The sequence below is a fragment of the Lonchura striata genome, chromosome 2 (assembly GCF_050655825.1).
Source record: "Lonchura striata isolate lonStrDom1 chromosome 2, ASM5065582v1, whole genome shotgun sequence".
Classification (NCBI taxonomy): Eukaryota; Metazoa; Chordata; class Aves; order Passeriformes; family Estrildidae; genus Lonchura; species Lonchura striata.
Window position 1 is genome coordinate 27,847,254 of NC_140704.1, and position 26,698 is coordinate 27,873,951.

General features: G+C 39.4%; 1 protein-coding gene across 1 annotated transcript in view; it reads left to right on the plus strand.

Annotated features, from left to right (window-relative positions):
• SCIN (scinderin) overlaps window positions 1-26,698 on the plus strand; it is a 46,359-nt gene that overhangs the window by 17,063 nt on the left and 2,598 nt on the right. Inside the window, exons 5-15 of the mRNA XM_021538334.4 lie at window positions 14,009-14,101; window positions 15,846-15,978; window positions 17,707-17,795; window positions 17,978-18,193; window positions 19,255-19,376; window positions 19,559-19,649; window positions 22,090-22,260; window positions 22,751-22,928; window positions 23,411-23,532; window positions 25,213-25,290; window positions 26,562-26,622. Of these exons, the coding sequence (XP_021394009.3) occupies window positions 14,009-14,101; window positions 15,846-15,978; window positions 17,707-17,795; window positions 17,978-18,193; window positions 19,255-19,376; window positions 19,559-19,649; window positions 22,090-22,260; window positions 22,751-22,928; window positions 23,411-23,532; window positions 25,213-25,290; window positions 26,562-26,622 (1,354 nt within the window). The remainder of the gene's footprint in view (window positions 1-14,008; window positions 14,102-15,845; window positions 15,979-17,706; window positions 17,796-17,977; window positions 18,194-19,254; window positions 19,377-19,558; window positions 19,650-22,089; window positions 22,261-22,750; window positions 22,929-23,410; window positions 23,533-25,212; window positions 25,291-26,561; window positions 26,623-26,698) is intronic.

Below are 26,698 nucleotides of genomic sequence, written 5' to 3' on the forward strand. Positions count from 1 at the left end.
ATAGCTCTTTTGAAAAGAGCACAAATTGACAGAGAACAACCTCCTGCTCCTGATGTGAATCACAGCGTTGGGTTGCATCCTGCTGCAGCTGTGTCTGGGTGGCACTGGGACCCTGCCTCTGGCCACAGCTGCTGCTGCCAAGCCCATCCTGGTGTTACCCCTGGAGGCTCTGAATGGAGCTTCTGGTACATTCATGTGTGACTTGGGAGCATTGATCAGAGCAGCTCCCTTTGCTCCTCTTATCTGGTTAAGGTGCAGGTGCAGATAAGTTGGACTTTAGTGCTACCCTGGCAAGGACATGGGCCAGCTGCAGGCTGCCTCCCTGCTATCCCCCTCCATAGACTGAGGAGAAGGGATATGCTGCCCTTGCCCCTGCATCTCTTTGCCAGACTTTCATTTGTGTGCAACTGCTGTTTTGTAGCAACCTCAACACATGATTAAGAGCAGGAAACACCAAGGTGGCATTTTGATCCTGTAGTGCATTTTATTGTATCAGGGAATAAATTTTTTCTTCACTTGCACAGCAATGTATGAAGAGGTTTCTGCTTTTCTTTTGGGATTCTGAATATAGAGGGAAGGGATATGGGTAGTTCAATGCAATCAGATTAACTGCTTTCATTGATGCCACTGTGATGAGCCCAGTTTGAGTGAGTGTGTCTGCAGTCAGGGTTTGTCTTCTAGTCTGCATTGTGCTAGCCTTGTTTTGTAAGTGCTACTTCCATAACAGGGTCTGTGGCTGCCCCAGTCCACTCTGAAATGTGCTACTAATAAGTCATGAGGGTAGTTAAACTAACAAACATCTAAAAATTAATTAATCCTTGTTCCTGCTGAAATTGTATCAAGTTCCTCATACTCTTTGGATTTCTCCTTGCTTCCAAAAAATTGTCTCTTAACTTCCTATTACATTCTCCCAGGCTAACTTCTGTTGAGCTAACATTGTGTTTCTTCCCTCCACATCAGGAAGGGTAGATTTTGACATCTCCAGTGTTCTTAGAAAAAGGTTGATTTATTTTCTAGGGAAAGTAATTGCTTTTAAATATTCATTTTGTCAGTATGCCACTGGAATCAGAAAGAGATTTCCTAAAATTATCTCCTCTGACAAATTATTCCCCTTCCTGTGAGCTAGAAATCTGCTTCCATATCAGTGGCCAAACTTGCTCATGCAGTGCTAGTAGAGGCTTCAGGCAGAGGCTGACATACCCACCATGAGTACCAGCAGAAAGAACCAATACTGATCTTATTCCTGTTCCATAAGTAGAGCTGTTACTCCCTGCCAGAAAAGCAGGACTTCTGTGCCTGCACCCCATCACAGAGGCAAGACCCAGGCTGGCTGAACTAACCCTGCCACACTTCAGTCCTGCTGTAGGATTAGCAGAGGCAGCAGTGCTGTGATGAGGAGGTGTTTCCTGGCCAGCCCACTGTCCTGCCAGGAGCTGTGGTGCTGTGGGTGAGCTGAACTTGTCTGATAAGGGCAGTTACCTGCTCCCAGCTTCCATTTTTAGCAATGGGAACAGGCTGCACTGCTTGAATTTGCCCATGGGAGAGAACTGTCTAGAGCTGCTGTAAGACTGGATGAATTGCTGTGGCAGACCAGCAAGACACAGCTTGCTTGCCCTGGGAAACGAGCATTACTAGAAACTTGATATGTGAGTAGTTTTGACAGCAGTAAGCCCTTTTTCATCTGCCACCACAGGCCACACAGTGGCCATCCTGTTCTTGCACCCTGCAAACACAGTGTGACACACACTCTGGAAAGCTCAGACTTGCAGCGGGTGTGCAGAAGTTCTCATAAGATGCTTCAGGGATCACTAGAACTCTGACTGTGAAGAAAAGGCAGAAGCTTTCTGTGTGAGCACATCAGAGATATTTATGTTATCTGGCTTCACCTCCATGTTTGGAAGGTGAAGGTAGTTACATAAATCTGGCTTTAGGTGCCAGATTTAGGTGAGGTAGTAACTGGCAGGTTTAAAGAAGCAGTGTTGTATAAGGTTGCTACCTTGGAAAATTAAAAGAGAAACAGACCACCTTGGACAAATTGCTGCTGTTGCTGTGACTGGTCACCAGTCTCAACAGAACATTAAAAAAATTACCAGATGCCAACTCTGCTCTGATTTTCTCATGTAAACAGCTGAATAGTTGCCCATTCTGCGGAATCTCGGATGTTCAAATTGTGTTGCAGCAATTTTTTTGCCTTCATGAGACCAATCCAAAAACAGAGCTTGACTGAGTTTGGTAGCTGCAGAATGACCATGGCTAGGATTAGAGCTACCTACATTTTTTTTAAAGAAGGAAGATTAAATATATTATTTCAAAGATAACCTAAGACCAAAATCTTCTAGTGTCTGTTGCTAGCCCTATCTGCCCCCTTGGACCCAGTGTGCTGACACTGATACTCATCCTTCTCACTGCTTGCATTGGTAAGCAGAGATCTCACAGCACTGCTTTTAGTTGCCCAAAAGATCACTCAGGACTGAGAGCAGCCAAAGTAATTGGCAACCATGCTCAGGACAGGCCATTTTCTTAACTCTAGTTTGAATCTTTGCTCTAATTTTGAAGAGAGAACAAAATTGGAGAGGTTGTATTTTAAAAAAAGTTTCCCATAATATTGTTATTTAATATTGTGCAGTAATGGAAAACTGGAGAAACAAGGAATCCGAAATTAGTGTATTTGTGAAGGTTTCTAGCCAGCCAGCAAGCTGAAGGTGCTTGCAGTAATGCAGGAAGCACACACAGAAGCATTCAGTTCTGAGTCACTCAAAGAAGCAAAGCATCCAATCCTCCATTTGTTGTGCAGCAATCTCTTGATCTGATATCATAACTCTAGAGATGAAGTCGAGGGGAGGAGAAAGTCTTAGTATATTTGTTTTCCTCTATGTAATTTGAAATATTAGACACCCTAAAATATGTTTATGTTGATAGTACTTTCTGTGTACATAGGCTCATCTCCCTGTGGTACATTTCAAGTATGTTGGGCAGCTGTGTCACTCTGTAGGGTATGAGAGCCAATTAAAAAGTAGGTTGGACTGAGTTTTACCTAAACTAAGTGCTAAACCTGCGCCTGCCCCCTCTACTTAATATGCCATGTTCAGCTATCGCTTTTCAAGATGCTTCTGTTTTCTCTGAGCCTGTCTGATTCATAGAATTTATTGTTCCCCTACAAATCACTCCCTTAAAACTGCAACCCTTGGTACTATATGATTGCCGTGGTTTTTACTGCTGAGACTTTTTGTTGTGGTTTTGTAAAGGTTTTTGATTTTCATGATTAAAAACAATGAAACCTAAGAAATGTGACAGCTGAGGTTCAAAACCACAAGAAAATGCATAATCTTGTTAATATGCATCTTTGGAATCACTCCTCAGCCTTTAAACATAAAGCTCTGACACTTTATTTACTCAGCATTTGCAGATGTCATGTGTGTGGTTTTGTGAGCAGTCTAGAGCCTTTACAACAGGTAGGTCCAAACCTCTCATAAAATACTTGTGTAAAGATTCAGCTAGTGTGAATATCAAGCAATAGGGAGAACCTCTTCCTCCTTGCTAGTAAAGCAGCTTTTCTAGTCCCTGATCTTTCTTTAAAGCCCCTAAGCAATGATTAATCATGAGAATTGCTGAATACCATTGTATTCAGTGACAATTGTTTCTGCCTATGGGTGAATGGTCTGATCATATTACAGCCAGTCACACCTTCCTACCTTTGTAGCTGGAAAGGGACTGGCAGCACTGTGCAGCTCTATGAATACAATCCCAAGAGCACAGACAATAAAGACATTGCAAATGCAAGTCACAGAGGCTCTAGACTCTAGACACCCAGATAATGCAAACATGTTGAAAACATGAAGCTCCAGTAACCCTTAAATTAATTGGATAGATGTCTGCCCATATGGATAGAAGAACAGGATCAGTTCTTCATTTCTTATTAAATTCAAGCCCTTAAAATTATTTTATACAAACCAAAGATCTTTTCCAAGGACACATGGTGCACAGTAAAGTAGCTGGGGGAAAGTGAGGCTTGCCTTGACACGTAAGTGGGTGTGAGAGGGCAAGGCCATGTTGCTCTGAAGGAGCTGTGCAGGTTCCTGCAGTCCCTGGCCCTTGTCACAGGGATCATGATGTAAGGCTGGAGAGCAGCATGTGCCCCACTGGCAAAGGTATGGGCTTGGTACCTGCTCCTTTCCCAGAGCCAGCAAGAGCAGGATCTGTCTGCACAACTCTGCAGAAACAAAAACTGCTCTTGCTGCTCTCAAACATTCGTGTTCCTTCTTGTTCCCTTGCTTTTTGTTGTATGATGAACTCAAGTCATGCTAAGTGGGGGGGAGGGGCTTGTTTGTTTTGTATACAGAGGAGTGAAGGAACAGTGGGGTGGGTGATGGAAGAGGAGGAAGAGGGTAACTTTTAAGAATAATATTCTATTCTAACTTTTTGTGGACTACAAACTCCAGGCATTTGTTAGGGATTAAACAATTGTTTAATGGTGTAGCTTGTACACAATTTTACTCAAATGCTGCATGTTCATATGCTCTGAATTGCACGTAACTGTCAGGGTCCAGCCTGACCTGTTCACAATGGAAAAAAATGGCCAATATGAAAAGTAATGAAATTCTATCTATCGTTTTGGAAATATGTAAAACAAAATAATGTCTATTATCATCTAAATTGAGAGAGGTGGGGAAAAATAGACATTATTCCAAAGAATTTTGTGAAATAAATACTGGAAATTAATTTCACCAGTCCGAGGGTAGAGGCAATATTGAACAGTCATGTACAAAGGAAAATTAATGCACTGAGGGATGAGAACAATGGAAGTTCTACCAGACCCCAGTGCAAAGACTCAGTAACACAGGTACACAGAGCAGTCAACTACATTTTCATGAGAATAAAAAGACTTAAGAAAGCTAATGACAGAAAATAGCAGAACTACTAGCTGTAGTTTGTATTAGTAGTTGCATTGGCACTCAAATAAACAGACAGCTTTCTCAGGCTGCTTTGAAACTATGGGTCAAACTTACCCCTCAGGAAGACTAATATGCTGCTTCACTGGAGTGATTTTGGGTATAGGTAGGTACTAGCAAGAATTTGGATCCTGTCATTTTGAGCAGTAACAGTTTGTTGGGTACATCTCAAAATAGTCCAGGGGAATAAACCTACAGGGGTAAAAACCTTGCACATGACTGTGCACCTTTCATAGCAGCACCTGTTCAGTCTGAGGAGTGGCAGTTTACCAAACATTGCAGTGTTTAATTAAACTTTATGATGGGCTGTGAAAGTAGGTACAAAGTGCAAACCCCTTGCCCTTCAGGGTGCCAGTTTCAAACTGTCAAAACCGGGAATTCTGTGTTCTTTATAGTAATGGAGCCTATCTCCTTCATTAAGGACAGTCCCTTTTCTTGATGCAAATTTACATTTAAATTACTAAATTACACAACTTGGACAAAACTTGCATGGCCTGGCTTCCAGTACAGCTTATCTGCTTTGCACCAGCTGAACATTTGGCTCGGGCTTTTCCCCAGACCCGTGTAGATCAAGAAGGGTTTGGCCAGAGAATGGCAGAGGCTGGTAAGGAAGAATCTTCCTAAATGTTGGGAGTTGCCCATAATATTCTTCAAGATGCAGTTTTCAGTCTTGGCTACCTGAAGCCAGGTACTTAAATGACAGGGAACTGAATAGGAGCTGCAGGTGGCAAACACATCTGTAAGCCAGGCTTCTAATTAAGTCTCTGAATATAGATTTCAATGCCTGCATTAGAAATTTAATTTCAGAAAAGAAAATGTTCAGGTGTATCACACTGCATGGGACCTAAATTCTTTATGAACAGCTCTACCAGCAGGTGGTTGAAAACCTATTTTCTTATGCTAGTAAAGTTGCCTCTAAACTAGGTATTCTAGGGAATTTCTAAGATCCTAATGATTTTCTGGAAGTGCTTGCAATCAAATTAAAATGTGTCTCGTTTGCATTCTTGCATAACATCTTTGTTATGTTTCCTTCTTTAGCAGCTGTAGTGCTCGCAGGGCTACCACATAAGTCAATTATAATCTTATAATTACATGCTAGAATATGAATAGAGTTTGTAATAGCTTTTTTCCTTTCTGCCCTATACTATCAATAAATCTATTGGTGAAAAAGTACTATAATTTTCAGTTATTAAATGAGCATAATTAAGAGAAGGCAAAAAACAAGGGATGGTAGCACTTACCTCCACAAGGGATTGTTAGCTCTTATTTCAAGGTACTTTCTTGCAACAAAGGAATTTCATGGAGAAGACCTGAAAGGGCAGATTTTCTTTGCTGTATAAAAAGCTCTGAGATAGTTTCTTCCTGGAATCCTGCATCTCCCTAACAGAAATACATCTTGAAGAGACTTTTTTTCCTTTTTTTTTTTTTTTTTCTTCAGGTTTGCTTCCTCCCAGCTCCTTGCAGAGCAGCTGGCACCTGTGTGCAAGGTTGCCTTTGAATTTTCCTTAGTGAAAGTTCTTCAGTGCAGGAAGGGCTTAGGGAGGAAAAGCTTTGTAGATTGTTTTGTTGGGTTTTTTAAAAGAAATCCACATGTGCACAGATTGCTGTTCCCTGTCCAGGCCATGTAAACCTGGAATAAGAATCCTCTCTTTGGGCCAAGGTGAAGCATAGATGTATGGAAAAAAGCATCCCATGTGTTGGGGGGATCAGTTTAGTATTTTCACCACCACACTGTGTGATGCTGAAGAAATCTGTAAATACAATTATTGCAGGTACTGCAGAGTAGGCTGTTAGGGCAGGTCTTCTGCTTACACTACTGCCTATGACTTTGATACTGTCTGGCTTTACCTGTAAAAACAAAAGTAGGTAAATTAAGATGGATTTAAATATTGCAATAATGAGTGCAGCAGCTTCTAACTCTGAAGAACTGTAAATCATAGCTGAACATTTTGACTCCTTTACACAGAATTTTAGGACTTGTAGGAACTGAAAGACATAAATCAGTTAGTGAAGGACACCTAAACTAGCAGGAGGAAATTATTTTCAAAGAGCTAGGCAGGATATATCTCCTAGACAACCAGGTGAAAGGAGCATTCTTGGTCTCTCTGTACTAATAAATATTTAATTTATTTCAAGCATCAGCAGAAGTCATTAGTGAATATCTGTTAAAATACTCTCTGAATTGCTTTCTTAAACATTAGAGTCCAATCTGTGCTCTATCTTGGACCACAGAGTTTGGTGTCATACCAGAGAGGATCCTCTGTCATATCTGGTCTGTTTGCTATATGGACTGGAAATGCTGAACTTGTGAATACAGCCAGTATTGCACTGCAAAAATATTCCAGTGCCTTGAGTAGCTTTTTCCACCTTCCCCTCTCATGGTCTAAGTACTAAAACACCTTGCTGCAGCTCCTCTGCTCACCCTGTGTCACGGCTGCTTGCTGCTCTTCCAGCTGCTGGGAAGACTGATTTTCTCCTGGGAAACTGATTTTCTAGCAGGGTCTCTGCCTGCCAATCATGGGCTGCTGCCTCCAGCTCAAGCCACAATCCTCTTTTCACTCCATATTGGTATGGTCCAGCCACAGCCTTGGGACCAGCTGCAAAACTGGAGGCACTTAAGGAATGAAAATCTGAGAGTGTTGTGGATTTTATCAGATAAATATTCTTTATGGATAAGGCTCCCTGTTGGCATTAGTTACTGATTTATTTCATTATTATCCAACACATAAGCATGCACTGTCACGCAGCACATAACATATTTTATTCACAAGGCCTTCAGAGATCTACAAAGCTGCAAAGGCTTCAGTGTGTGCCTCAATTTATGTTCCAATAAAGCAGAAAAAAATGGGCAACTCAAGTACATGTGCAAGTGTCTGCAGACTTTGGGTCCCATATTTAATACTACTTCTGATATCAGAAGATGATGTTAACAAAGGAGTGAGATTAAAAATTTAGAAAGATTTAGTATAAATGCAAAAAATATGTGGAAGTGATTGATTAGTTCATTTTTAATTTTGCTGCAGATGGGCAGGTGCTGAACAGCTCAATTCTCCCATGTTCATTCAGCAGCAGTAACGGTTAGAAAAAGACTGCTGCATTTCATTGTTACTGCCATTCACCCTCCTGGTTTCTTTGGCATGGGATCACTGTTCATCTTGGAGGCATCTTGAGAGCCAGATATTTGAAGATAATGTAGGCTGGGGATTTCCTCATTTCATGCACACCCAGTCTCCAAGTAAATAACTGGCTTAGATAATGCCAGCTGTGCAGTCCCAGCAGGACAGAAAGCAGCCTGTTTTACCTCACAGCCAAACTATCAAAAAAAAAAAAAAAAATCAAATTTTTATTCTCAAGACTGATCTAGACGCCTTTTTGTGAGCATGTTATCCATGGCCAGTTTCACAGAACAGACAATTAATGTTAGACTATTGTTATCATGTGAGTGAAGGCTTTATATTCAAAATATCTCAGGTAGATATGTAGAGTTGCAAATATTTTATTAAAAGCTGCCAAAGCATAATGCCCTATTTTTAGGCAGTTAAGAACAGAGCTTTGAAAAAATTATGAATGTGCATTTGAAATTCCTGATACAATAGAAACTGGCTAAAAATGTAGGCTCTAATTTATCCATCAAAAGTGCCATGGGCAGCTAATGTGTTTTGCTGTTTTATAGCAATTTGAATTCATACAGATCAGATTTAGACCTTAATGCCAGAAAGTCCCTTTGATAAATTACATGGTAAATACCCAGAAACTAACAGCATGCCAGAACATATTTGTTAACATAAACCATCCTTTTGCCCACTTCTCAGTGCATTATGGCTGTTTTTCCACATTATTTTCAATCTGTGTTCAGGAGGTAGGAGGTTGCCTGCTCAAGGTGAGCATATAATGAGATCTGTTGTTGCTGAAATTGCTAGTGAGAGGCCATTTCAGGCAGAAACCCTGAGCAGTTCAGTGAAGGGATAAGTTTTTCCTGTTGGGAGTGTAATTTTTTATAAGAAATGAATGTTTGCTCAAATTGATGGGAAGAGTTCCAGGTCACAATAACCAGTAAAATAAGTGTATTTGATTATTCATAATCTGAGAAATGTCAAAAGTCATTTTGGTCTGGTCCAGAATATCCTCGGCAGTGGTTGTACTCTGTCAGAGGAACCAGTAACCCCAAACAATTAGAAGCTAAACTGTTGCTATTTACTTTAGCAGTGAAGCCCTAAAGCCACCTTTGCCTGATGATCCTTTCTGCTGGTACTCAAGGTCAGACAGGTGGTTACTAGCCTGCATCATGTTCATCCCTTCCTTTCTCTGGCAGATTTTTTTCCTGCTCAGATACTTATTTGAGAGAATACTTATTTCAGAGAGATGTTTCTTGTAATATTCTCTGCTTTGAAGGTTAATAAAAATCTAAGCCTGTATCTACCAATGAATTCATACTGTGTCTGTTGAAACCTGTAATCCTGCACAGTAGCTTTATTCTGTCACAACCTACATGTGTACCTTGAATTTGTGGAGCAGGATATACTTGCTTGTGTCAAATTGGTGAGCTACTTCCCTGTTTCCCAAAAGTATTAAGTAATAAAATGTCATTTAGGCAGCTTCAAGCTATGTCAGTTTCTTGCTTTTCTATCTACTGCTCTTAGCATGTAAAGATGGGAGTTTGAGTGGTTTTGACATCTGATCTTTGAATCACAACCACAGCAAACAGTTCCTTTTCAGATACAGAAACTTAACCCAAAGTGTGTATATGAAGAAGACAATCAAACACAATGATAGTATACACAAGTTAAACTTTATAAAACTGTTTTTTTCTCTTAATTGACCTTCACTTGACATGTTCAGGTATTGTTTTCCTAGGTGGATTTTCAGCCTCACTGAACTCCTTAAACTTCTTGCTGCCATTAAATCAATATCAACTATTTTATGATGCAGAGCTGGCTTCTCCAGTTATGAAGAAAGTATTTGCCAAGTTTCTTTTAATGACTTTAAGTTATTTACCTTGTCACATACCTTCAGATTAAAAACTTCTTGTCTGTATTTTTTCTGCTCCTTTTTTAAGGGTGGAGTTTCACTTCTAAGTAAAAGCATTGGCTCAATATTCTGCACTTATCTGAAGGGGTGCAGATATTTACAGAGATGAGCTTGTGCACATGCAAATATGAAACAGGTTTTGCAGGCAGGAAAAGCTATGTTGCATTTACCACAAGAGTGAACTTGAGCAATTGTAGAGGAACTGATGTTCTGTTGGTTTGCATAATGGTAGTCTTTTACTAACCTAAGAGTGTCAACACAGAAGTCTAACAGAACTTAAAACTCCAACATTTTATGATTAATGCAGGCTGACTTCCTGTTAAATGCCTTCAGACAAGATCTAAAGGTAGGAAGTTAATGAATACTGCTGTAAAACAATGTTAAGCCCAAAGAATGAAGAAGGTGGGGCATGGATATGTTTTCAGGGCCCCTGATTACTCTTTATGTTACTGTTACTGCAGTAGTGAATAATGATAATATGATAAACATAATAATAATTATGATTATTTAAAAAGCACTTTCAAGGCCAGTGTATTTATGAGATTTAAGATGGGAAGTTTGCCAGGATGTTTGGACATCTGGGGAGTAGTGTGGCTAGGTTGTCTTGTGTGCCCAAGAGAGCATTGCTCTTTCCAGGTGTGTAGGGTGGATTTTTGGATTTGAGCTCTTGGTTTGTGAGTCATGGTCTTGCACCTCAGAGCACACAGGAGAGCCAGCCTGGGGCTGTCAGCACACTGGGTGTACGGTGTCAAGACCCAGAGGAACAGCCTGGCCGTACACAGAGGATAATACAAACACAGTCCTGTGTAAATCACTGCCATAGGATTTGTGTGAAACTAAAAGTATGTATTTAAGTGTCAGAAGACTAAGTGTCTTCAAATAGTATCAATAATTTTATTGGGGTACCTTGCTTTGGGAGCCTGTGACTGTAGTCTCAGCTGGAGTGATTTGTTTTATTTTTGATCCATGACATGAGAATTATCTGTGAAAAGGGTGGTGCCCTGGAGAGCTACAACTCAGCCAGCAAGTGCTTATGTAATGATACAACCCAATTCCAGAATAGCAGCTAGCTGTTGTTTAAATACTGTTGTAATCTTACTGATAAAACTATTAATTCTCATAACATGCAGACATATACATGTGGAGTCATAGCATGGGAACCTGCCTTAGGAGGAATAAAGATAACTTCTCTGGAAGGCATTTCTTTGGGAAAGAACATTATTTTGGCATTGTTTCATGCCCTGTGTTTAAGTGTGGAATTTTTCCTTCCATGATCTGTCTCATCCTCCAGCCTATAAGACAAATTGGCAACAAATGCATGTTAGAAGCTGAATAAACTGTTTCTAGCAATACAGATGTGCACTGACTATATATATTTCATACAATATCCCTTCATACAGTGAGTGTATTATATGTATGCTTCATGTCTTCACAGGCCTTAGGTCATTTAACCTTATATTATCTTCTGGTTTTGATACCAACATGTGCAGGTACCACTAGTGATTCAGCTCAAGGCATTTTCTGACAGTTGTGTTGGCTGCACAGCCCTCCTCATAAGTCCTGGCTTTTCTTACCTGGTGGGAGGAGAAGCACATCATGTCCTTCTTAACAAGGGTCACCAAAATGCCAGGATCTAGTGACTTAAAATGCAGGAGAATGGGACACTCTTAAGGTCCTTCTCCATTTGTTCTTGGGCTCTTCGGAGAAAAAAAAATTACAGAAATTAGTAATTTGTATTTTCTGTTTTCCTGTGCAAACAAGCACAGGGCTTGAGAACCTAGGCAGAGAAACTCTCTTTGGCCAGAGAAGCTACTGTGCAAGCTGCTGTTTAATGAGTTGTGGAGGGGTTTCCCTGCAACCAGAATATCTTCTATCTTTAACTGCTCCTGCACAAAGGGGGCTCTAACCCCTCTCCCTTTGTTAGTACCCATGAACTGAGATTTCCTAAGACCAACTTTGTGATTCTGACAATAATTATCTACTTCAGAAAAACTTTTCTGCATTTGGTTTTAAGACAGCAACAAGTCAGGCCAGCAATCTAACCTCTGCTGGGCCCAAATTTAAATCCCAATATTTAAATTATAGGGGCTGCTTACTTTTATTGCCTCCAGAATGCAGCACCCAGACCTTGCTGTAAATAGAGAGGCTGCTTTTGTCAAGGTGCCTTCATAAACACCAACAGGCTCTATTTGCTTTGAAACATTCAGAATGACACTTGTATAGTTAAAATAGAAAAAGGGATTTTATATCAAATGCATAACTTACAAAGATGCTGCAAAATAATTGTGGTGCCACAGGTATTCTATATGCACAGCAAGGGAAAACAGTGACTTGAACTGTGTCAGAAGCCAAATTTTTAATGGGTTTTTTTGGGTCTTTTGGTTTTTTGTTTTGGAGGATTTTTGGGTTTTGTTTTTCCCTTTACTGTAAATACCTAATTAAGCAGAGCACTAGTGAGTACAAACTTCTGAGAGTTTTATTAACAAGAATCTTTTACCCTCTTATTGGTTACTGAAAGTTAAATGTTACAAAACCCTCAAACCTGTTCATTAGTGTCTGTTCAGGTAAAGATGTATGCCTGTTATTTGGCAATTTTGTGACTCTAGCATTACAAAGACAGGTAGGAAGGAAGGGAAACATTTTTAGAAACCTGGTGCCAGTAAACTGCATATGCCCACTGTTGTAGCTGTTCACCAGCACAGTGGCACTCTGTTGTGGACATGGAGCCCAACTTGGCCTATAGAGTAGTAAATCTGCAGCCATGTAGTGTAAATTCTGGAAATGCTGACTGATAGGTAGTGAAGAGCTATGGGCAACATCTTTCTTAAACAGGACATTGCTTTCTTGTCTTCAATGAGTCACAGATAAAATTGCCTAGGTTAAATGGCAGCAATCATACTTGAAAAGGCTATTTTCATTTTATTTTATTTTACTTTACTATTTTACTGACTTTTCCAGGTAAGAAAACTCCACAGATGGTAGATTTATATTAAATAATTATTCTATATTGTTTTTATTTCCAAATTGTTTGCAGCTGTATACTTTGTCGGGCTCCCCTGTTATCAAATATTTACAAGGCTTTTGCCTGTGACTCCACATTATATTGCACAGCATGTTATACAGATAATGCACCAGTTCACAGGAAGGCTGGCACTGCCCTTGTACTTTATGTTAATATTTAGTCTCTCAGACATATCAATTACTACCTTCACTCTGGGACATAATTTCATAGGAATCCATAACATTCTGTATGTAACCTTTGGATCCGTCCACATGTATGAGTCATTAAGGAAAGATCATCAGGAAAGGGTAGCTAGGATTTAATAATGACTACCTGACCTAACATATGCTTGATGAACCTCCGTAAATTTCTTGTAGTGATAAGTGATAATTGTTATAATATTTCCCATGGTGTAAAACTACCACAGTGTTAAAATTGATATTCTAGTGGTAGAGCAAGAAAATGTTTTTCTCACACAATAAATTATTTTCAAGACCCTAGCTAAATTTTCCCCTTAAAATGGGATTAAGAATCTGTAATTTTTAAGATTAATGACCTCATAATATGGTACTTTATTGTTAATTGAATTTATAATTTCAACTAATATATTTCATTCTGTCAGTTTTAATCTTAGTATTCTTAAATATTTTAAGAGTAATGTCATTAGAAAAAATATAATATGTGCTTGGCAACAGTTCAGAAGTTATTGGGAAAGAAAAAGGAAGACAGGTAAACATACACATAGAATAGGATCACATGCACCTTTCTATGTCCATTTTGTGGTGTAGAGACAACCAGCAAATTGACCTGAGGAAAAGACATCATGTAGATATAAAGTTGCTAGAGATCTGACCCAGTTTTTTAAAATTATCTCTATGTTTGTATCAGCTAAGAGTTTGGTTTTAGTTTCTCTTATATATAAAGATGATCCCAATTACTTGGTTACTGCAACAATACATTATTGTACAGATATTTATGCTTCGGCACCTACTGTCCTGCTCTGCACTGAATTTGTTATTCTCTTATACAGGTTTTAGGGAACAAGCCAGAGCTTCCTGAGTGTGATGATGATGACGATGAGCTGGCTGATATCACAAACAGGAGAAGTGCTAAACTATATATGGTAAGTTATTTATTTATTTACTTATAATTAGGTATTCTCAACAGTAGTCACGCTTTTATTAATTCCTTCCTCATAAATGGAGTTCTGGCTTCATTTACAGAACTGCTCTTATTTTAGTCTATTTTCAGCCAATGGACAAGTTCCTCAAAGCATGTCAATCAAGATAGTCCAGGTAATTTGAGGGGAAAAAAATGGATTACATTTCTGTGTACTTAGGAGACAAGCATTGCCTATGAACCATGCATTGCAGATCAAAGAAGAATTAGCTGCTCTTAAATCATCCTGTCTTCTTAATTTTAACAGGGAGACTTTTAGTAATCATATATGACTTAGTTATTCTTAGCAGAGTTTAAAAGATGGACTATTCTTAGCAGAGTTTAAAAGTTTCATTATATTTTATATATCTATAACCTTATTCCTTTCCCCATCATCACTTAACAAGGAGGATTTGGCTAACAAGTGGCACACTCTGAGAGCATGGAGTACTACTGGATCCCCATGTGTGTGACCCTGTAGGTGCCATCTCCAAGAACTTTGAAGCTGCTTGAAGTGTGAGAGGGGATGAGTCCCTCCCTCTGCAGCTCCTGCACCGCACAGACCACAGGACAGAGCCACCTCTCTCACTGCCTCCTGCATGAGTTTTCTATACCCATAGGTGCACATGGGGTTTACAAGAAGCCTGTATGAGGTGATCATTGTTGCAAAGCCACTTGTAGTCATTGTTGTCTATGTGTTGTGTTTAGTTCATGTTAATCGTTCCTTTCATGCTAAAAATCTGGTGCATGTTTCTTTTCATCGCAGGGGTTTAAGGGAACAGAATGGAGAACAAAAGAAGGCCTGCATATATATGATCAGGAGCATTAAAGTAAAAGATAACTGGAGAAGGGAAAGTGAATTTTTGAATCCTAAGAACTCTCTGAAATTTCTGTAGATATCTGATAAATTATTGTCAGTACACAGGTCCTGCTAACAGAGCTGTGTTAGCTAGATTTAAGCGTGTTACAGTATAACAGTGAGTGTTAAAAGCAGGAGGCAGGTCTAGGGTGAGCCCCAAAGTAGGTATAATGGTTAATTTTTATTTGTTGTGTGCAGTGGTAATTTCCTCATTGTACTTCCATAATTTAAAATGCAAGATACAATGATGTGTTTAAAATTAATATTTAATTATGAAAGGAAAACTGATAGGAAAGTAATAATCTATTTTCACTAGTAATAACTGGTCTTTTCAGCTATACAGGAGTGATTTTTAAAAGGTTTTAAAGGTCAACATGAACTTATAATGGTGATAGAGGTTACAAAGCAGGTTCTGAAACAGGTCTTACATTACAGTCTCCAGTTAAAGAACAGCAGGTTATAAATGTAGGCAATTCACCTGTTAGTGTCAGTGTAGCACTATTTTATTATGGTTCCAAATGCTATTGTTCAGCATGTACATGTACCTTTGGCTTTGGAGTTGGTTGGCAGCAGGGACCATACCTGTGGAAGAGAAACTGATTTATTTTAAGAAGCTGCAAGGCAAGGCTCCAACTCCCTAAAATTAACACTACATCTCCCTCTATTGGACGTAAAATGAACTGAAACAAAAAAATAATCATTAACCTACTTTATTTCCCAGCAGTACACCAATATCGTACAGCCAGTTATATAGGAATGGCAGCTGATTTTTACACTAATTTCAGAAGCAGAAATTAATTTGTCTATAAAAGTGAGAGTTGATCTAAATTTGAAATTACTTTTTTCTTAGGTGTCAGATGCAAGTGGATCTATGAAAGTGTCCTTGGTAGCAGAGGAAAACCCCTTCTCTATGGATATGCTGTTGTCTGAGGAGTGCTTCATTTTGGACAATGGTGCTGCCAGGAAGATCTTTGTGTGGAAAGGTAAGAGGTTACTTGTACTGCAATTGCAGAAGCTACACAGAGATCCCTAGGGAGCTGACACAAAACCCTTGGAACACTAACAAGAATTTAATGCTGGCTGGACACTCTACCCTGTACACAGCTCTTCCCTGGTATGGGCTGCAGACAAGGATTACTCTCTTGTGTAAGGACCTCAAGACCAAGACTTGTCTAAGGACCCTATTTTTGAGATATCTGTAGGCTTGGGTGATGAAATGCTTATCTAAATGGCAAGTACATAGCAAATATAAATAATTCTATGAGTTCTCTATATTGTCATCAAATCTCTATATTCTGGGACAAAATCTGGACACTGAACATTCCATTTGGGTAGGTATCTCCACGGAGATGTGAAATTGAAAGGTCCGTGTCCAGGGCATAAACTAAAAGCATAAGCTTGTAAATATTTTTATATCTCTTTTTTTCTTGCAAATATTTCTCTGAGGTATCATTTTTTTTTGAGGCAATTGCGTTGTCTGAGTGTTTCCCTGGAGAAGAATACTACTGCAGTGGAATTAGGTCTCAACACCTTATAGCTGGATTGCTGTAGTGCTGCTCTTAAATCCAGTGCTGAGTATTTCCCTTTTTTTTTTTTTTTTTTTTTTTTGGTCTGAGACAGCTTATTAGTTACTCTTTGGCATTTTTATTTTGTTTTACCACATGCAAGACTAAATAATTACTTGATGGGTTTGTCAAGTCTCTTAAGTCAGTCCAGGAAGCATTGTAAGCATTTTATTTGAAAATTTTATTTGCAGTTAGGGAAACATCCTTTAGAGAAAACATCTGGGGAGCTTTGTGCTCAGATGGCCTATGTCTGTCTGACCCCTGAATCCAAACTGTCACTCTATATGACAGCTCCTAGAAGAACCAAGCCAACAGGGTCAGGTATAAAATAAATAAAATATGATTTAGGTTCTTTGAGTGTGGCCCTGTGTGCATCCTCATTTTGCTACTGTTGGTAAAAATAATATGTGGAAAACCCCCATTAGACTGTGAGTCTCACCCTTGCACGGGAGACAGCAGCTATCATCTCTGCTGGAAACCTTCAGGCCACTAAACTGAGAAGTGTGAATTACTTTGGCAATGCTCTCATTCAAAATGGGATACAAATGAATACCTTATCAGAGCACCTGATTACACTGTGAGGTCTTTGGAATGCAGTCCCTGCAGCCTGCTGGGATGCAGACCCTGGAGACAGTGTAAAACCCACAGACTTCATCTAACACTGAGCAAGGAGCAGTGGATAGGGAAATGGATAAATTGCAAAGCACAGACCGACAAAACAGGAGTTTCTTTTACTCTTTTGCACCACTTTAAGAAGTGGAGGCAATTCCGTTTTATTGACCATATTGCAGCCTAGCACAGGAAGTCAGAGAAAAGACCCCAGGTACCTTGAGTACCTTGAGCCAAGCAGTTATTATTAACCAGTTTTTTATTTTTGTAGAAACACTATGTAAAACAAAATGCCCCTTTCTCTTTCTTTCTATTTTTTCCCTTTAAATTAACTGTTTTCAAATCTACCAAAGTACTGTTTTGGCCTTTCAACTTCATGTGAATCCCCTTGCCCATGCTATGTCCAGCATTTGTGTTTATTCAAGACTGAGGGAAGAGCAATGTGAAAGAGCACCTGGCTTGAGAACTACTTATTTTTGAAGGTTCTGTGAGCTTATTGCCATTTCCTATGTACTGTTATCCTTCTCTTTTAATCAGGCAAAAATGCTAACCCTCAAGAGAGAAGAGCTGCCATGAAGAATGCTGAACAATTCATACAGCAGATGAATTACCCTGCCAACACACAGGTGCGATCTATTTATGGAAGTGATACTAGGAGAGCTTGAGCTCTGTTAAAGACACTGTTTTTAAGTCAGCAGAAAAAATATTTTTAAGGGCAAAATTCCACATACAATCTATAAAAGTTTCTGTTTGAGTAACTGTGTCAGTTCTGTTTTCCTTCTGTTTCATGTGTCTTCCTTAATTTCAGATTCAAGTCCTTCCTGAAGGAGGTGAAACGCCAATGTTCAAACAGTTTTTCAAAGACTGGAAGGATAAAGATCAAAGCAATGGCTTTGGCAAAGTATATGTCACAGAGAGAGTGGCTAAAATTGAGCAGATTGAATTTGATGCTACCAAGTTACACGAGTCTCCACAAATGGCTGCCCAGCATAACATGGTAGATGATGGTTCCGGGAAAGTAGAGGTAATTTTCATGTTGCAATAAATTTTATCTTGCCTATCTAATGTATTCTGCTACTTGTAATGGGCTAAACTGCTACTCTGTGTTTTAATTTTCATACTGTTGTTTAGATTAGCAGTATATTAGTAGAAGGGTTACTTCTAGCATCACAAAAGATACTTTGAAGTAGAAGCTATGCCAGTCATCAAGAGAAATCAAACACCAGAAATCTTACCCATTCTACACAATACCTTGTAAATATTTACTTTAAATATGATTCTTAGTCTAAAGGAAAAACTTCAAGCTCATATCAGCTTGAATTTTGAAATTTTTGAAATCTGGAATGGGAAGACTTGCCCTTGGAATCAGAAATCTGTTGTATATCTTTATGTAGGTATCCAATCTGGTTTCTAGAGGAACCTTTTTTGTCCCTAGTGTGTCTCTCAGGTAGCCTGGATTTGGAGAGAAAACAATAACTGTACAGTTCTAGACCTTTCCGTATCACACTTCAGGACTGTCTCTGAACTACACAGGGCTGGCATGGCATTGTATCAACATGGCCTGTTGAATGCAAATTGAATGTTGGGCTTCTGGAAGAAAAAGAAGGGATGAATACCTACAGTCTCATCAGTGTATTTTCTAAGATTCTGACCTCACACTAGGGATGGTCCATAGGCTTGAGCAGTGAATTGTTAGCTCAACTGGGCTGTAGTGAATGGAATAGGAAGAAACCTGCCTAACACCTTGTTATCTGACTGCAGTGTGCCTCTCTAAAATGATGCTAGTTTTATAATGGATCATAATGTTGTGCCATGTCATACTGTCACCCTAAGGTGTTAAGGTGTTCAACATAGCATTATGAAGTGATCATGTGTGAAAAAAGCATCAAGACAAAGAGAAGTGTATTGCAGCCCCTTGTTGATGGTCCATATTAATTCAGTGGGCACAGGGTGTATTTACCTCCCTGTTTTATTCAATAACACTTGGGAGCAGAAAGGACACTGAAGGGATAAGATTGTAAAACACTTAGTGAAGAGTCTCAGAATGAAGTTCAGCAATCTCCAATGATTTCCTTATTTTCCCAGATCTGGCGTGTGGAAAGCAGTGGCCGAGTTCCTGTGGGACCTGAGACATATGGACAGTTCTATGGGGGTGACTGTTACATTATCCTCTACACCTACCCTAGAGGGAAGATCATCTATACATGGTATGTTTGGTGCCTTTGCACAGACCTGCAGAGTGTGGATATTATTTTGTGTTGACTTTATGTCCTTTTGAGTAGAACATACATAAATGTAAGATTGTTCACTGTACGTTTGTCATAAAGCACAAGATCTGGGTTACTTTGAAGCCAAATTTAACCATTGTCTTTCTCCTTGTCTTCCTCAGGCAAGGAGCTCATGCTACAAAAGATGAACTGACTGCTTCTGCATTTCTGACTGTTCAGCTGGATCGGTCATTAAATGATCAGGCTGTACAGGTTAGTCTCTTTTGGATAAAATCCATCAGAGCGTGTGATATATGCAAATTTTGATGAGAATTGAAAGGAGGAGCTAGCATTTAAAGACTGTAAATGCCAATTGCTCAGGTCTGTATCAAGCCAAGCATCATGGGATCCTGTTAAAGTTGCCAGAGATTGCCCATTTGAATCGTCCTTTCTCTATGTAGTTATCCAAAAGAACACAGATATGCCAGAACCTAAAACTGCCTTTTGTTTCCTTTGATTTACACTGTTTTAAAATTAAGTTTCAGTCCTGCTAACACTTACAGACCCTGTGCATAGCCAGTGGAGACTGAATAAGACTGTCCCAGAGCAACTCACTCCAAACAGAGTGTGACAAGTCAATAGCCATGTGGGAGCTCCCATCTCCTTTTGATTATGGAGGAAGTTGTGATATTTAGCTCAGACAAGACAACTGACTTTTAGAGGGCCAAAGAACTCTGGGACAACTGAAAGCCACATGAAAGACAGAAGAGGAAAGCCTGCTGGAATTGTGCAACAGGGTCTGACTATTCCTTGCCTCGTTGAGAAACATAACTTGGGTTTTCCCATCCCATAGTGCTTGCACTCCGGGAAAGCAGGATACAGATCCTCATGTGCAGAAATGGGGTGTGCAAAGCAAAGCACAGGACACTGTGGCAGCTAAAGGGTGTGAGTAGATAAGCTAGTCCTTAGCTTGACTGGGTGTGTTCTCCTTATATCACTACTGAGAAGGGACGGGAAGGTGAAGACCTGAGAGCCAGCTTTAAGATGACAAGGGACAAGCAGAGATTTTCTATGCAGCAGGAGATAATTCTGTGATTCCCATTTCTTAATTACAAAAGCAAAAGGCTTTTCTCACCCACCAAGGTACAGATAAAAATACAGCCCATACTTTTAGCCACTAATCAGTTATAATTTATGATTGAAATTAGATTAAGGAAAGATTAGAATACATTTAGATAATTACTACTTGAAATATTCCTAACATGTGCTCTATATTTGGACTGTGTCCAGCACGATGTGGTCCTGTCTCATACTTAAGGCTAATGTTAATCTTAAAGTAATAACAATATTACTGTTATTGTTAGCAATATTACTACTGCAATTGTAAGGTGCTAAAAAAGTGTTTTTATTGAAGCTGAAGGAGTTCCATTTCACTGCAGTAGACCTGATACTTAAGTACTTTCAGCCTGCAATGGGTTAGGAATATATATGTGTACATATCCATGTGTGTATATACATGCACATATATATGTATATGTGTGCATTTTTATGCAAACAGGTAGAATATATTACCTATGCCTTGCATGTCTCTCAGCATTATTTGAAAGCTTTAAGTGTGCTATTTTATGTGGTCACTAGATGGCACGACAGTACCAATGACAGTTAAAACGTTGGGCTTGCAAGAATATGTTTCACTGTGCTGTTTGGGTCATTTGGGGTTTTTTGAGCTTATTTGGGTGGGGTTTTTTGTTTGTTTTGGTGGCGGTTTTTTGGTTTTGTTTTTGGTTTTTTTTTGTGGGTTAAGGTTTTTGTTTTCCCATTTGTAAAATCCTGCTGCAGTTTGTCCCTTACAAGTATATGTGTCCTAGGTTATCCTTACCAGACAATTGCACAGTCTATCCACCTGTGAAATAAGTAAAAGCACCTGCTTCTGCCCAGCTGCAGCTGCCCCCTTGGCACCCCAGCTCTCAGCTGCCCCAGGCCTCACTGAGGACTCTCCACTTCTGCTCTGCTGGCTACACAGCGTGTCTCATTCCCTTTTATCCCTTTCTCTCTGGGAATGAAAGGCAGGGATTTGCAGCCCCCTACCTTGGCCAATGGCACTGTTATAAAGGAAAATTAAATGGTTGCATACAAATAACTTCTATCATACAATAACATAAAAATAGTCATTCTTTGTAGTGCAATGTGGTTTTTTTAGATGGCAGTAGCATCTTTTACATCTGTAATGGAAGTTCATTTTCATCATCCATTCAGCAGGATGAGAAATTCCTGCTACTCTTTTTCATCCTCTTGCAGATAAAATACATAGAGAAATAATGAATAAAATGAATAACCATTCTCTTCTGCTTAAATACACCTAAACTTCCAAGACAGTTTTTCAAGAGAATTAAGTCACTCTATAAAACACTATGAAATGATAGTTCTTTTAAAAATGAGTGATTTTTATAGCAGCCATTTTAATCAGCTAAATATGGTGTTGGAAGTTTGAATCTTGTCTTTGTGTCAGTGTGATTGACAAAAAAAATCTCACAAATGCTCTAACTCTGTATGTCTGGAACTATATTTTTAGATCTTTTCAGCTTGCCAGTTCTCATTTTTGCTAACATACTTAGGATTGTTTGCTAAGATCCCCATAGCTATTCAGCAAAGACCAAAAATAACTACTTGTGTTCTTTTGTTTCTTTTATTGCATTTCTTTACATATGTACAGATCCGAGTCAGTCAAGGCAAAGAGCCTGCACATTTACTGAGCTTGTTCAAAAACAAACCACTTATTGTCTACAAGGATGGGACATCCAAGAAGGAAGGTCAGAAACCTGCTCCACCAACACGACTCTTCCAAATCCGCAGGAACCTGGCATCCATTACTAGGATTGCAGAGGTAAGGTCACCTGCTAAGTAAAGCAGCTATTCCCAGTGGGACATAAGAGAGCTGCTGTGAGCTTCTCTGAGTAATCTTGTTGGGTGGTCATATCTGGTAGGAGCACAGAACTCCAAATCCAACACATTACACACATTTAATAAACCCATCCAATAAACCAAAGAGAATATGCTGTAGCTGGTTGGAATCAGTCTGCATCATTCAGAGGAACTGTAAGAATACACACAGTGAACAGTCAGTTGACAAAGAATAGACAAGAAATCAGCAACTCCTATGAGATGGTCTTTCTTATTGCAAACCTAAGTTTTGCCCTGCAAGTCAGTTCTCTGTCTTAAATCCTTCTCTAATCTGTATCAATATAAAGCTAGGGAAGAATTGAAGACCAAAAGCGTAGCAGATTAACATGTCTACACATTTTATATAAACATGCATAACAGTAATTACTTTATTTGAAGATTTGAGGAATAAAACGATTTCTTTTCTTATCTAGGTTGATGTTGACGCAGTGTCACTAAATTCTAATGATGTCTTTGTTCTGAAACTGCCAAACAACTCTGGGTACACGTGGGTAGGAAAAGGAGCAAGTAAAGAAGAGGAACAAGGAGCTCAATACATTGCCACTGTTCTGAAATGCCAGACTGCTAAGATTATTGAAGGCCAGGAACCAGGTTTGTATGAAGCCATGTGGCTGCTAATAGACAGCTGAGAATACACAGCACTGCATGGATACAGTAGGTTTAGATTAGATATTAGGGAAAAAATCTTTACTAGGAGGGTGGTGAGGCACTGGAACAGGTTGCCCAGAGAAGTGGTAGACGCCTCATCCCTGGAAGTGTTTAAGGAGGGGTTGGATGGAGCTCTGTGCAACCTCATCTACTGAAAGGTGTCCCTGCCCATGACAGGGCCATTGGAACTAGACGATTTTTAAGGTCCCTTCCAACTCAGGCCATTCTATAATTCTGTGATTCTTCCTAGGTATGCAACTGATTTTGGTATTTTGACAAACTGCAGGAAGTACTGTAAGAAAAGGCAGTAAGGCATTCGTCTTTGAGACAGCAAAGAGACTGGGGATTTCTGAAATGCTGTCTAACAAGCTAAAACATCAAATGTTAAATCAGCTGGTGGATAAATTATATATTATGTATTTTAGAGGAATTCTGGAAAGCACTTGGAGGTAAAAAAAAATACCAGACTTCATCACAACTCTTGACAAAGGCTGAAGATCATCCCCCTCGCTTGTATGGCTGTTCTAATAAAACAGGCAGATTTATTGTGAGTATATTATGGATACTTTGTTTAATTATATATTTTCTAGTATATTTTACCTTGGAAATCAGTGGTCATTAAATGAATTTGGGGATCTGGCTTAGTTAGCTGGCTTGGCAAGAACTAGAGAGTGAACATTTGATGCTTTAAACTACCCAAATGCAATGGATGAACAGAACAATTAATACTGCAGAAGTTTGCATCCAGAGCCTGCTCCATCCTGGAAACAGAGGCTTGCAGATGCAAAAAGATGAGGTATTTGCCCAGTCAAAAGCAATTTAATTCTTGCAGAGCATCACCAGATTGCTATCAATTTGCTGAGAGAGAGGAGGTTAGTGCCTTGCCCCTTACGTGTTTGACAGTGGTGGTGAGGAAAATAAATGCTGCTTCCCAAAAATCCTGAGCTGTCTGAAATTTTCCATAGATATTTAAGATGTGTAATTATGCCCTTAAGGTATTGGCCTGTGCTCAAGGAGGTAGGAAGACCTACTTCCGTGGCAGAAATGCCCAGAGCTATGCACTGGGTATTAAGTCTGATTCAGGCTTAATTACTTACCATGTTCTGGAGGGCAATGCTGTGTCACCAGCTGGCAAGGGCACACTCCTTTTTAGACAAGGGACATAGCTGGCAATGTCCTTAAGGCACAGCCCAGTCATTTGGATAGGGATAAAACAAACAGAATCCTTTAATAAGGACTTCAAAATCTTAGGAGAATAGGAAAGTGTATTCTTCTAACAAGCTTCTAAACTACTTCTGGGAAATACAGTAATAGGAACCAAACTCTCTGCAGTAGTCTGCTGGGAGCTATAGATTTACTTTTTATTTTAAATTCCCTCCAAATTCTGTGAAATCACCTCTTTCCTATAGCTTTTCTCTAGTAACTGAGTCACCACCATTAGAGGTCCCAGAAGAGGCAGGTGAGACCACTCTAACCTTTTGGCCACCATAACACAGGGTGGGCAAAAGGAATGTCTTCTTCACCATCTGCTTGTTGTCCCTTTGGCACTCCTACATGACCACACATAGTCAAACCCTTGACAGTCCTTTAAAAGTAGGAAACATTAGTTACATTATTATCTCTTCTTCTCATACAGAATAATATTAAACTTCTTTCTATCTTCCTATGTCCTTGGAAGAAGCAAGCAGTCTGCCTTTTCTTTGGGGACTAATCCTTAATGGCTTAGTCAATTATAACGTCCCATTGTCAAGTGACTGGGAAGCTTGGTTGGGTGTGTATTTCATCTCTGAGCTCACCCACTGCAGACCAAAGCAGTTTCTTTTCCTAATTAAGGAAGGTAAGCTGCATGAATGTATCAGCTTGGTTAGATCAAGGTTCAAATTTCCTTGTCTCCTTCTTCTGGCAGACCTCAGTCCCAACTTAACAATAGTCAACAATTACAATGTAGATCTTTGCCTCTCCTGAGGATATCTTACCAATTCTGAAAAACTGAGAGCTGATTTTACAGGACATGCCATTACGTGATTTGTTTTGTTTCAGAGAAACACCCTTGATGCATTCATCAAATCAGTTTAGGGTTTGATCCTTTAAAAGCCAAAAGAACTGTTCATCAGCCTCTGCTCTTAACATTTTTAAAATAGTTTAGGTCTATGCAAAATTGTATGCCTTGATGAATCATTAAAAACAAAAACAAAAAAACACCCTCAAAACATATTATCCTTTCTAGATTGAAGAGGTCCCAGGAGAATTCACTCAGGATGATTTGGCTGAAGATGATGTCATGTTGCTGGATGTCTGGGAGCAGGTGAGCTGTGTATCACTGCTTTTTGTGACAACAAGGATAATTTATTCTTAATCATTTAGTTTGTAAGATGGGAGGAACAATCACCTTGACAGAATGGAAGTTGTTTTGTTTTCTTTAAATTATACCAAAAGGAGCTACACTTTCTGAGCTATATGATGTGCTGGTGTTCACACATGCCATAGAATTTCTAAGCATGTGAGACCACGGCAGGCACTTCTTATTCAAACCAATGGAGGCTGCAAGAGTGTACGCCCCAGCAGTGCTCTGAAAAGGTTCTCAATAGTGTTGTTCATGACTTCATCACAAAAATGTATTAATTAAAAAATGTTATTTCATTGAATGTATTTAGAATCCACTAAATCCTTGTAGCAGGAGCCACCTACAAAAAGTCCTAGTAGAGAAAGGGAACAACACTAGACAGACCCTTACAAAAATTTCCTCATACTAGAAAGTGAATGGAGGGTGACAGAAATAATCTCCAGCATTGCCCAGTTCACTGAAAATGTAGAGAAGTTTTTGAATGACAGGCAAACTCACTGCAGATTTAGAGAACACATCTGTTCCTCATAGAAATGCATTCTCTCTACCATTCCTCTCCTCTTGGAGGGAAAGAGGAGAAGGCCCATACCCTATTTGTCTTCTTCAGCCTAACTCTTAAGGAAAAAAAGGCTGAGAATTTTGGAAATAAGAGGGAATGTCCATGGTTCCTATGTAAAGGAGTGATGAAGGGGTGGTGAGGAAGAGCTGGATGGAAAGTAGTTGGGACTTACCAAGTCAGATAAGAAGTCTTGGGACATATAGTTTGTTTCCAAGCAAATATTGGAGAGAAAGAAAAAGGAGTGCGGGGGATTGCAGATCAAGCTCTAGTTTTTGTGGTTTTCAGTTGGTTGTCTAGCAGTCACCCAGGGCACAAATGTTGATGTGTACACAGAGTTCAAACCAGAGACAGTATTACTACCTGCACCTAAAGAGCAATTTCCTTGTAAAAATGTAAAAGATACCTATGGAAAAGGTAATTAGAGATCCTTTCATCAGAATGAATAAAGGTCGGGCCTTCCAGTGTCATAGAGAGCAGTGAGATTTCAGAGGGCATAACTACACTTTCTCACAAGGGAGAAAAAAACATCAGTTGTGGTTGGTGAGAGCTCTGTAATCTGCTCTTTTCATAGTATATATTGTTTCTCCTAGGGAAATTAACTATTTTGTACTTTACCAGCTGTACACAACATCCTTATAACACCAGGGGAGTTATGTCTTTCCTCTGTTTGCAGGTTTTCATCTGGATTGGGAAGGACGCTAATGAAACTGAGCGACAGGAATCTGTTAAATCAGGTAAATCAAATCAATTTGTCACATTTCTTAGTGAAGTAGCATCAATGTTACTTAACTAAGAGGAAAATATGGTGTA